The 13,336-nt window shown below is 31.2% G+C and overlaps 1 protein-coding gene and 1 long non-coding RNA gene across 3 annotated transcripts; both read right to left on the bottom strand.

Moving 5' to 3' along the window:
* Window positions 1–2,291: 2,291 nt before the first annotated feature.
* Window positions 2,292–5,106, bottom strand: LOC108482169 (protein MAINTENANCE OF MERISTEMS-like). Of its 2 annotated transcripts, none has more exons than XM_017785286.2 (3): window positions 4,935–5,106; window positions 3,465–3,499; window positions 2,292–3,382 (listed from the first exon to the last, which is right to left on the bottom strand). In XM_017785286.2, exons 2-3 carry the CDS (start codon window positions 3,473–3,475, stop codon window positions 2,665–2,667), a joined length of 729 nt encoding a protein of 242 aa, XP_017640775.1. In that variant the 5' UTR covers window positions 3,476–3,499; window positions 4,935–5,106; the 3' UTR covers window positions 2,292–2,664. The 2 variants fall into 2 exon arrangements, with proteins under 2 accessions (XP_017640775.1, XP_017640773.1); XM_017785284.2 differs by having other exon boundaries at window positions 4,839–5,101.
* Window positions 5,107–11,257: 6,151 nt separating this feature from the next.
* Window positions 11,258–12,830, bottom strand: LOC108482793 (uncharacterized). The gene is made up of 3 exons (XR_001870942.2): window positions 12,704–12,830; window positions 12,136–12,224; window positions 11,258–11,508 (listed from the first exon to the last, which is right to left on the bottom strand). It is a non-coding gene; the product is annotated as an uncharacterized LOC108482793 (long non-coding RNA).
* Window positions 12,831–13,336: the final 506 nt, after the last annotated feature.

Here is a 13,336-nt window from a genome sequence, read left to right as displayed (position 1 = left end):
GTACAGTTTATTCATTTAAGTTTCCCCTGTTTCACTATCCAGCAGTTCTGACCTCTCTTCACTAAAAATTAATTATATCACAGCAAAAAATTCGGATAATGTTCCCATTGATTTCTATTGAAAATAGACTCATTAAGGATTCTAAGCATATAAATTTTAGAATCTAATTAATTTTCTCCAATTTTTGGTTATTTTCCAAAGTCAAAACAGGGGAACTCGAATTCATTTTAATATTGTCTCACAAAATTTATTATATCTCATAATTTACAAATCCATTGCTTACACCGTTTCTTCTATGAAAAACTAGACTCAATAAGCTTTAATTTAATATTTTATTCATCTTCTAATTCGATTTCTACAATTTATGGTGATTTTTCAAAGTTAGTCTACTTCTGCTGTCCAATATTGTTTTAGTTCAAGATGTTTATTACCATTTTTCCTCTAAATTTCATAGGTCATACAATTCAGTCCTTGCTCAATTAGCCCATATATTAAGCTAATTTTTCTCAATTAACATTTTATTCCATCATTCTAAACTATTACACAATCTTTGAAAATCAGAATTTTAACACTAAACCTTAATTCACAACTTTTTCACAATTAGGTCCTAAAATCAATTTCTATTGAAATTACTTGATAAAATCATCAAACAACAAAATCAAAGCTTAAAATTCATTTTATTTCATCATAAACAGCTAACACTTATCAATGATAGCTTTTAATTTTGTTCATAAAATCAAAAACTAATGAATTAAACACTTGGACCTAATTGTAAAAGTCACAAAAACATAAAAATCTCAAAGAAAAGGGTAAGAATTGAACTCACATATGTCAAAGTATGAAAAACCAGCAGCTTTCAGACCTCCCATGGCATTTTTGCTGAAAAAAAATGATGATATCTCTAGATTTTTCAAATTTGTCTTGTTTTATATGTTTAATTTGCGAAATGTCCCATTTTGCCCTTGTTTCTCCTTGTCTTTTTTGCTGATTTTCTTGCCCAACCGTCCAGCCCATACAATTTGGGTCCAATTTTCTTTTAAATCCCTCCTTTTCAATCACTTAAACTATTTAATCACAATTTAATAAATTTCGCACTATTTTCAATTTAGTTCTTTTTAATTAATTAACTAACCAAACGTTAAAATTTTCTAACGAAACTTTAATACTAACTTAATAATACTCCATAAATATTTATAAAAATATTTATAGCTCGGTTTATAACTCCGAGGTCTCGATACCTCGTTTTCAACCAAATTTACCTGATTAATTCTTTTAAAATCGAAAAATTTACTAATTAAAAATAATTCTTTTAAGTTCGCGCTTGGCCTATAATTATTATTTGTTAAAATTTCTAAACTTACTCGTCGGATTTAGTGATCTCGAATCACTGTTTCCGACACCACTGAAAAATTTGGCTGTTACATAAAATATATATAAGTATTAATTAAAACTAACAAATTTCTAAATAATAGTAAAAATATGCTGATAATAGTAATAACAAAAATAGTAAATTGAATAATAAATAATATTTTAAAAAAATGGTAAAAATAATATAGAAACCAAATTAAATCTAAAAAAGGGACTAAATTCGAAACAAATATGAAGTTTTGGGGCCAATTTAAAAATAAATATAAAAAAGGGACCCATTTAAATGCGCGTGCGACTGCAGAGGGCCAAAAAGGTAATTTACCCGAGCCCTTAAAACGACGTCACTGAAGGGAGGACCAAATCGCAAAACGCGGCAAATTTCGGGGCCAAATTAAATATAAAAAATGATTTAATTGCAAAGTAATAAAAAAGAAGAGGGGCTAAATGCGAAAATATCCCCTCCAATGAAAACACGCGGATCCTGAAGTTGGAGCGGGTCAGATCAGGTCGAGTCGTCTCAAAACGACGTCGTTTTGGGTGTTTAAGGCCAGTCCCAAAACGACGACGTTTTGGTGGCCTATATAAACCCAAATTTTTTTTAAAAGTTCATTTCTTCTCCCCTTTTAAAAAAAAAATTCCTTTCTTCCTCTTTGTTCTCTGCAGAGGCCATTGCTCCTGCGAGGTTTCAGTCCGGTCGCCACAGTGGCCCACCGCAGTCGCCGCCGTCGTCAACCACCCTGCACGGTGGCCGGAAAAGGTAAAGTTTTCCTTTTTTTATTTTTTTTTTATTTTTTTATATACATGCAAGTGAGTAAATAGATTCGAAAATCAAAAATAAAAAAAAAGGGGTAAAATCACCTTTGGTTTTTTGATCTCTGATTCTTGGTGTTTTGTTTTTCCGATTTGGACTATATGGTTGCTGGTTTTGGTGTTAAACTCGCACTTTTTTTATTATTAAAATTTCTACTCGATATATTGATCTATTAGTATACAAAAATATGTCCCCCCCTCCATTCATTACAATTTCGCTTGACTTTTATAGCCATTTGCAAGTCCCTTTTTTTTATTACTTATTGTCTTTTCTTCCTCTGTTCTGCAGATGCAAGTGGCGGTGGCAGGTGACTGACAAGCGGTGGAGCAGGTGGCTGACAAGGCTAGGGCGACAGCTAGGGTTTTTTTAGGTTTAGGTTTCTTTCTTTTTTTTTTAAATGTATTTAGGCTGTTAATCTTGGACTTAAGGTATTTAGGGTTAGTTGGGTATAAATTTTTTTGTTTAAGTTGGGCCAAAATTGGACCTCAACAAAAGGAAACTATAAATATAACTTCTATCCTCACCGTCACAAAATGAAAATTGCCATAGAGACAATTGGAAGTGCATTTGTTGACGTTCTGGAGGCAGCGGTGCAGACTTGCGAGCATGGCTGCACCCCATGCATAACTTCCAATTTTATCAACATTCTTCAAAAATGTTAGATAAATTGGAGACACCGTTTTAGCTACACTAGGGAGTACTACAGACCCTATGATGTAGAGCACTGTAGCTCGAACATACTGGTCAAGTTGCTGCCCTTTGAGGACATAATTTTCATCCAAGTGCCCGTAGTTGTCCTTCAGCCAAGTGAGACAAATTCCACTTTTTGGTTTTTCTGCTGTTTTTGATGGTTCTAGGAACTTGTCTGTGCCAAAACACTGTATACACAAGTCTCTTACATTTACTTCTTTCTCATTTACTGTAACTGGCCAACCATCTATCGGAAGGCCAGTGATCCTTAGAACGTCTCCTAAACCTAGAAAAAGCCTAATTTTCTGATCCCTACCAAATTCAAAGCATTTTTCCTCTCGGTTATATCTATCTGCCACTGCGTGAATAAGTGATTTGAAATGACTTGAGGGCCTTGAGAGCTTGATTAAATTTTCGAAGCCCGTTCCTTGCAATCTCAGCTTTGCAGCTGGGTGAAAACTGAAATGTTTTGGCGACAGATTTTCAGCACTATTGACAAGAGTATAAGCATGTCTGCAAAACAACCAAAGTGCAGGTGAGCATCAAGTCATCAACAAGATTAAAAAAAAAAACAAGTCAAAAGTGCAAAGCTTACCCTCCATCCATTTTTCAATTGACGAGTATCAGCAACTGAAAAGGTTGTTATATATAACTTGTTAGTAGTGTTAAAAAAAAATATAATATTTGATCCAAAAAACATTGAGCAAAACATTGATTTGAATACATCACAACGCATTTATATGCACATGATTCATAATTTGAATACATAACAATTTCAATATAAATATAACATACGAACTTTCTCACATTTCAATAATCATCGATTAATCAACACATTAGTACAACATTTAATCATCAAAGTAACAGCTCCTAGACATCATAAGTTACAGCATTAGCACCTCAAATTTCAGCTTTCAGACATGATAAATTGCAGCATTTAATTACCTCAATTTCCAACTTTCGAACCTCATAATTTGCAGCATTTAAACGCCTCAATTTTCCGCATTCGGGCAACATAAAATACAACATCTAACACTCCAAATTTCCAGCTTTTAGACATTAAAAATTGCAGCAAAACACCCAAGGAAGAAAAGTAAATAACTCACTAACACTTATTATATCAAGTAAATAGTGTTTGCAATTGTGGCATTTCCAGCGAGCTTAAAACATCTCTAAACAGAGAAATTAAATGCTGAAGATCCAGCATTCGGACAGTAGCCAAAATTGGCATTTAACCTCCAATAATTTTCCTTTAATTCAACCCGTAGCAGTCCACATTTTCAACAAATTTAAACATTTTAAATTCAGCCATTTCATACTTGAAAATGAGCATTCACACAACTGTTAACGACAGTTAACTTAACATTTTATCACTTAATTTCTTTCTTCATACCGAACAGCCAGAGTTTGATAATATAACTTACAATTTTAGCTATTAACGAGTTCTTTTTTTTTAGTCTATCTAAAATAAAATAGGAGATCATATGAAAACTTTCGTTTCCTTGGGTCACTGGCCATCCAATATTTTAGCAACAAATCCAATAAATCTAAGTGTAGTACTTGGTGTATTGATTTTTTTTGGAAAGGGAGTGTGTGCGAGTTGTTTATTTCAAAAATAGGCTGGATTCACCCAGTTGTATTTTTTTTCATTATAACTAGAAAAGAAAAGAGTGCATGATCCCGTGTATTACTTCTAAATAAATTAAAAAAAATCATATTTAAGAACCATAGCATTTCGTGATTCATTGATACATCGACTTTGATTCTCTATTAACTGATAATCTGGGACCATTAACATGATTAAGGCCAAACTGTTTGAAGTTCAGATGCAGCAGGGTACTCTTTCTACTGCTATGTTACTAAATACAAAATTATTGTATGGCAATAAAGACACGACAGGGAAAAATCAGCACTGTACTCAGAATAGAAATAGCAATGTTGGTATTGGAAAAATCAAAGCAAATTTTACCTAATAATGAACCTCGTAGTTGAAAGAGATGAAGTGAGAACGATGAACTTTGATCCGGTAATCTTGCAAAATGGGAGGGAAAGGGAGATTTGTTACCTGAGTTGGGTTCGAGTTCTCAGTCTTGCTGCAAGCGGGTAAAGCAGGCAAAGCAAGAGAGGAAATTTGGGGGAGGGTCGGCTGAGGAACAATGCAATGCACGAGAAGCGACAGGAAATTTGGGGGAGCATCTGAATCCATTCCTTTCCCTTTTTTTGGTTTTTTTCCAAAATTGATCCAAAATTATTAATTAATTATAAAAATAATCCACTTACAAAATTTTATATGAAAATAATTGTTTGCTACTATGTCCCTTGGTGTCGCTATTGCCATTGGTGGCACCACTCCGTCATTATTAAGCAATTATCATATTTTAAAAAATAATTTTTTTGAGTGCCGTTATTGGCGTTGGCAGTATAAGATTGAAGTGTGATTATATAAAATATTTAGGGACCTAATAAAGCAATTACTCTTTTTAAATTAAATGAACATTGCTGCTGACGAAAATAAATTTAAACTTTTAGTCTATTTGCATGTTAGGTCTATCTCATTTTGAAATTAAATTTAAATAGTCCTTAAATAGCTTTTAAAATATTTTAGAATTGAATTAAAATTAAACTTGGTCATTTTAACGCGATTTAAGTATTTTGAAATCGCGATTAGACCTGCTCATGGACCGGGCCACCCGGCCGGGCCCGAAGGCCTGCTCGAAAAGTAGGAGGGTTTGAACAAAAATATAGGTCCGAAAATAGGCTTGGACAAAAAATAAAGCCCGTTTAAAAAATGGATCGGGCCTCGGGTAAGACTTTTTTGGCCCGAGCCCGGCCCGACCCGGCTCAAATTTGACCACCCAAAAAACTGCTACTGTTTTTTATTATTTACTACTATTTTGTTATTGTTTTGTCACTGTTATGTTGTTATTTTGTCACCATTTCGCTATTATATTACTATTATTTTATTATTATTATTTAGATCTTGTATAACTCTTATTTTATTGTTAATTTTGTCACTATTTTAGGGGCATTTACTTGTTAAATTGCAACTATGTTAGTGTTATTTAAGTATAAAAACTTTTTACATGTATTTTTGATTTGTTGGAAAACATTTATTTTAATTATTCTTAGTCTATTTAATGTATTGTATTTTTAAAATTATTTTATATAAAATAATCTAAAAATTTAATATGGGTCAGGTCGGGTTGGGCTCAGGTTTAGCATTTTTTATTCGGGTAGGGCTTGGACAAAATTTCAGGCCCATTTTTTAGGTCGGGCCAGGCTCGGGCCCAAAAAACGGGCCTAATTTTTTATGATGGCCCAGCCTAAACCCGACTAGGCCCGGCCCATGAGCACCTCTAATCGCGATGTTAAGGGAAACATTGCGACTAGTTTAATGTATTCATCTTCGATTAACATGAACAAGGACAATTTTTAGAGTAAATTCATTATTCTGGATGTTTAAATGCTATAAGAAATACGCAATAGCTTGCTTCTAAGTTGTTATCTCTTACTATATTATTTGTCTAATCTTTTTTTTACTCCAGAAAGGTAATGATTCATCATACTTTATGCAGTGTTTTTACGCATTTGCCTTTCACAGAATATTGAGGGAACCTCCTTTGCTTTTCACACGTTCAACTAAAGCTTTCCCTATGAATTGATACTTGTTGAGACAAAATATTGAGGGAACCTCCCTTAGCTTTTCACAGGTTACTTTATGTTGTGTATTTATGTATTCAATGCTTGAAGGAAGAACATAGCAACAACAACTGGCAAAAAAAGATTAGAATAAGATTTATAATGATAAATGTGAAGGCACATATGTCTCGGACTATAAATCATGCTTGCACAACATTTGATGTCAAGAAGTTATCAATACTTACTTTCACATGTGTAAGTACATTATTCTTCCCTCAAGCTTTGGTTGTACGTGTAAAAAGCAAAAGGAGGTTCCTCAATATTCTGTAAAAGGCAAACACGTAAATACACCGTATAAAGTATGAGGAATCATTACCCTTCTGAAGCAAGAATAGCTGGCAAAAAAAGATTAGAAGAAGATTTGTAATGGTCAACGAGAAGGCCCGTATCTCAGACTATAAATCGTGCTTGTACAACATTTGGTCTCAACAAGCTATCAATACTTATTTTCATGTGTGTAAGTACATTATTCTTCCCTCAAGCTTTGGTTGAATGCGTGAAAAGCAAAAGGAGGCTCCCTCAATATTCTATGAAGGGCAAATATGTAAATACACCGCATAAGGTATGGCGAATTATTACCTTTCTAAAGCAAGAACAACTGGCAAAAAAAATTAGAAGAAGATTTGTAATGATCAACGTGAAGGCACATATGTCTCGGACTATAAATCATGCTTGCACAACATTTGCTCTCAACAAGTTATCAATATTGAACTTGTTGAGAGCAAATGTTGAGCAATTGTAATTTATATTCCGAGACATATGTTCCTTCACGTTGATTATTATAAATCTTTTTCTTATATTTTTTTGCCAAATCTTCTTGCTTCAGAGTTGACTCTAGATTTGAGGGAAGAAGAACATAATTACCCCGGGGTAAGAATGTATTGATAACTTGTTGAGACCAAAAGTTGAGTAATTGTGGTTTATATTCCGAGACGTACATTCCTTCACGTTGACCATTATAAATCTTCTTCTTATGTTTTTTTTTTTTGCCAGATCTTCTTGTTCTAAAGTTGAGGCTTGATCATTATAAATATTCTTCTAATTATTTTTGCCAGATGTTCTTACTCTAGAGTTGGGGGAAGAAGAACATAATTACCCCGTGGTCAATATGTAGGGGTCAATATGTATTGATAACTTGTTGGGAGCAAACATTGAGCAATTGTGGTTTATAGTCCAAAACATTCGTCCTAGGTAAATGTTAAGCAATTGTGGTTTATATTCCGATACATACGTTCCTTTATGTTGATCATTATAAATGTTTTTCTTATGTTTTTTTACTAATTCTTCTTGCTCCAGAGTTGACTCTAAAGTTGAGGGAAGAAGAACATAATTACCTTGGGGTAAGTATGTATTGATAACTGACAAGGCCTTTCTAGGTGCACAACCCAAGTATAGGTTATCTTCAAGTAATAAATTCTTGGGAGTCCGAGGTCAATCAGAATGACCTAATTTTCAAGTGGTGGTGTCGAAAGTGATTCGAGATCACTAAATCCTACAAATGAGTAGGAAATATTATTAATTTAGTGAGTATAAATTAAATGTGAAGTTAGGAAAAATTTTGAAATAGTGAATAGTGTACTAAAATAAATATTAAAATAATTAGAATCGAAAACGAGGTATCAAGACCTCGAGAATTTTAAATTTAGCCATAAATATTTTTATAAATATTTATGGAGTGTTAATATGTTAGTATTAAAGTTTCGTCAAGAAATTTTAAAGTTCTGATAGTTAATTGAACAAAAGGACTAAATTGTATCAAATGTAAAATTGTGGGAAATGATTAAATAGCTTAATTGATAAAAGAAAGAGGGTTTAAAAGGAAAATAGACCCAAGGTCTATTTGGGCTGGACGGCAAGGGCATGAAATCAGCAATAAAATAAGGAGAATTGAGGGTAAAATTGAAAAATTGCATAATTTACTTAATAAAGCTAGGACTAAAGTGGAATTATCTAGATTTCTCTTTATTTTTCTGCATTCTCATCAGAAAAACGCCATGAAGGAGTTCTATTAAGCTGGTTTTTCATATTTTTACTCTAATTAAGTTCAATTCTTGATTATTTCTTGAAATTTTTGTATTTTTCTGACTTTTACAACTAGGTCCACTTGTTGAAATCATTAGTTTTTGATTCTATGAAAGAAATTGAAAGTTTATATACATATGTGCTGGAAGTATATGATGATTTGGCATGGGATTAGAGCTTTAAATTGTTTATATGTTGATTTTATTGTAAGAATTGAATAGAAAGTGAATGTTTGGGACCTAATTGTAAAATAATTTGAAGTTAGAGTTTTATGTAAAAATTATGAATTTCAATAGTTATGAAATAACTTATAATGTTTATGAAAAGTATTAATTGAGAAAATTATCTTAATTGAGGGGTTAATTGAGTAAGGACTGAATTGTATGAATTGTGAAATTTGGGGCAAAATGGAAATCAACATTTTGCACTAAAACTGTTTTGGACAGCAGCAATAGTCTAACTTTGAAAAATCACCAAAAATTGTATAAATGGAATTAGAGGATGAATAAAATATGAAATTAAAGCTTATTGAGTCTAGTTTCTTATAAAAGAAATTATGTAAGCAATGAAATTGTAAATTATGAGATACAATAACTTTTGTGAGACAAGGTCAGAATGATTTCGGGTTCCCCTGTTCTGACTTTGTAAAATCATCAAAATTGGATAAAAATAATTAGGGGCTTAAATTTATATTTTTAGAATCCTGAATGAGTCTATTTTCAAGATAAATAAACGGAAACATCATTTGAATCCTGTACGAGGAGATAATTAATTTTTAGTGAAGAAGGGTCGAAACTGTCAGACAGCAGAACAGGGGAGACTTCAATGAATAAACTGTATTAATTGAATAGAGGAGATAATTAACCCTTTTGGGGTTTCAGTTAAGCTCGTGAGCTTGATTAGCTAGACTTCGTTTAGCCTGCTTAGCACTTTGATTTCAGACTTCGGCGTTTAGAACTTGTGTGCTTCAGTCAGCCTTTGGGCTTCCATTTAGCACTTGTGTACTTTAGTTAGCCTCCGGGCTTCCGTTTAGCACTTATGTGCTTCAGCTAAACTTTGGGCTTCAGATCACGAAGGACTCAATTCCGTAAGACGTTCTCTAATTTGACAAAGATGGGTAAGTGAGATATGAAATTAGTATTGGTAAACTTATGGTTATTATTGATATTAATCTGAAATAAGTGTACCCATTGATATTTAAATGATTCAAGGGGTAAAGTTCTGATATTAAATAATATGAGTTTGAAATGAATTATTACTGGTATATACCGAAATATATGGAAATAATGGTACATGAAATATTAATATAATGAAATGAATGATAAATGTTTATAAAGAAACAAAGAAAAGAATGATATGTATCATGATATGTAAAAACGTAATTATCTTTAACATGTTGTTACAAGGGAAATTATGTATGTTGAGACGAGCAATAAACTCAAGTGTGATATGATGAGAAAATAAGTTTATCTATGTTGAATTTATATGAATATGTTCAAGTATGCTAACAAGTGTTGCTGTTGATGCTTAAACAAGTGCCAAGCTATTGGTTAAATGGTAAAATGTTTATTTTTGTATGATGTGTTGAAAGGGTAAGCGCTCAAATGAAAATGTACTTGTGCTCGTGAAAGAGTGGCAAGTTTTAAGTTATGCAATATCTTATGAAATGACATCATGTGATTAATTGAAAAGAATTATGTCCAAACGCACTAGCTTGTGAGTATGATAGCATGGTATGCTTTGTGAAAAGTAAAGAAATACATATGAAAATAAAGGAACTTGGAAAAGTTAAAATTTTATTAAGCTAGAGATGATATGTATAAATAACGCTGTGGATTTATTTACTTTGTGAATTGATGAATATAACTTCCTGAATATTGTGTGAACCACACAACCTAGCTACACAGCCTGTGACCCCTTGCAGTATTAAAAAAAAAAATTTAAATATTTAAATATTTTCGAAAAAAATTTCTGATTTCTCGGTTAAATCCCGATATATATATTCTGGGCTTCGATGGCTCACATAAGAGACACTATGATTAAATTTGATTGATTTCAGGTATGAATGTTATGTGAAGCGAAATTTCTATTAAATGATCTGTAAATTTTGGTAATACTCCGAATCCCTATTCCGGCGATGGATACGGGTTAAGGGTGTTACAAATCCACAGGGAAGTTAATTAAAACTAACAAGATTACAAGTATTATGCTAGAACAAATATTTACAATTACCTTGAGAATGAATGTCGAAGTAGTAGCAAGAAATATTAGAAATAAAAATAAAATAAATGCAAAAAATTAAATAAAAATAATAAAAACAAATACCTGAAAGAAAATATGAAAGAAAATATGCTGAGGTTAGAGGATCAACTATTAGCATCATATTAAGATTAAATTTTAATACTCAATGTTTTTACTCAATTGGAATCCACACATAAATGGAGGTCCCAATCAGATAATTTAGCAATTACGACCAATAACTAAGCATATGAATCCATGAGTAAAGGTATGTCCATAAAAGAAACGTCCAATATGATTGCCCAATAAGTCCAAGGATTAAGCAAATGAATCCATAAGCAAAGAATGGTAAAATATAAACTTTCAACCATTTAAGTCTAGTCCAAAAATAAAACAAACGGTATTATAATCACTTGGTAACTTCAAGACTTATAAATAAAATCTTCAATATATATTATGTCAATTCATGTCTACAACAAATCAAGGTTAATTTATCTAGGCATTCATTGTGCCATCTTTTGTCTATAACAAATACAAAATTAAACTTTACAAATATGATTATAACAAGTGATGATAATTAAATTTTAGCTCAAGTGTTGAGTATAGAACTTACCTTAATATTTGCCAAGAGTTTCACCATTTCACTTCAGCATTTCACCATTTCACCTCAGCATTGAAGACTTAGAAAAACATAATAAACTTAAGTAACTCAAACTTAGATGAAGAAGACATAATAAATATAAGAAACTTAAGTTCTTACACAAAGAAAGAAACTAGAAAAAAACATAACAAAGAAATTATCTCAACTATAAAGAAAAATTAAAAAAGAAAATGATATTATATCTCACAATCTACAATTCCATTGCTTATACCATTTCTTTTGTATGAAACTAGACTTAATAAGCTTTAATTTCATTAGATTCAACCTCTAACTCAATTTCTACAATTTTTGTGAATTTTAAAGTTGTGCTACCACTACTGTCCATAAAATATTTAGTGGAACATTTTACTCTTCCATAATTTGATTAAATTCTTCTCATTTCATTATATAACATAATACATTCTAACTAAATTCAATGTCAATACATATAATCATTAAATTACACAAATTTTCATTACTATTCAAATTAATTATCTAGTTCGATAATCAATTTCAAACATAGCATTTTAAACTCAAATAATCATTTACAATTTATTTCGATATCATACTTTGTAAAACAAAATAAATATGTAACAAATATAATAATTCAATTTATAGAAGTACAAACATAATATGAATTAATTTAGTAAGTTCCATACAAACATACCTGTCAATTCCATATTGAGCTCAAAGGTAAGGACTATTTTGCAGTTTCTCTTTTCTCTCGATTATCTGTCGATTGGTTCAAAACCCAATCTATAATATAATTTAATTTAATTTAGCAATGATAAACATCATATAACAACCTACAATAGGCATAAATTAATTCAATTTCACTTTTCAACATTTGCCTTAAGTTCACATTTTATTCAATTTAGTCTCTAAAATCAAAATAGCTATATCTATCAAACTTGATCTCCGATTTTTAAACCGGTCTCAATTTCATCTTTCTATAGCCCTCTATTAACATAAATTACAGAAATTTCATACCAATTTTGACATATTCATATTTTGGTCCCTATCCTCAAAATTAACAGAATTCACTTTACGAAATAGTCTTATTTCACAAAAAAGCTTCAAACTCAACCAAAATACATCAAAAACTCAAATATTCATCAATGGTATTTTTTAAAAAACTTAACATTTTTGAAAACGGTAAAGTGAATTAGCTAAATCGAGTTACTATGATCTCAAAAATATAAAAATTACGAAAAACAAACTTCAATCAGACTTACAAGCAAGGTTGAAAGCTTGGAAAGAAAAAGAAAATGGCTTCTCTGGTTCAAAGCAGCCACGACAGAGAACAACAAGGAAGAATGATAGAAAAATAAAATATCTTTCTTTCATTTCAATATTAAACTTAACTATTAAGGAAAAATAAAATAAAATAATATAATATAATATAAAATAAAGCAAAATTTTACCCACCAAAGGGCCACCCAACGTCCACTTAAACTCAAATGGACTAATAACCAAATTGGTCCTTACAAGAGTGTTTTTAATCCACTTATCTAACGGAATCAATGATAATCGACTTTTGCGATTTTTACCAAATAGTCATTGTACTTCCATTAATCAGTAATTTGTAAAATTACAATTAAAAATCTAATTCACTTCTATAATAACTCCGTAAATATTTAATAAAAATATTTATAGCCTTAATTTATAGAAACGAGATTCCGATACCTCAATTTTCAAAACTACAAACTTTTGTATCAGTAGACTTATCCCTAGTCTAATTATCTGAATAACTAAAATCATTAAACTAAAATTCAATATAATACTATAATAACCTTATAAGTATTAAAAAATAATATTTACTGACTCAGCATCGAAAAACGGAGCTCCAAAACTACCGTTTTCGGTAC

Source organism: Gossypium arboreum, chromosome 11, assembly GCF_025698485.1.
Source record: "Gossypium arboreum isolate Shixiya-1 chromosome 11, ASM2569848v2, whole genome shotgun sequence".
NCBI classification, from domain to species: Eukaryota; Viridiplantae; Streptophyta; class Magnoliopsida; order Malvales; family Malvaceae; genus Gossypium; species Gossypium arboreum.
This window is presented reverse-complemented; position numbering and strand designations above follow the sequence as displayed.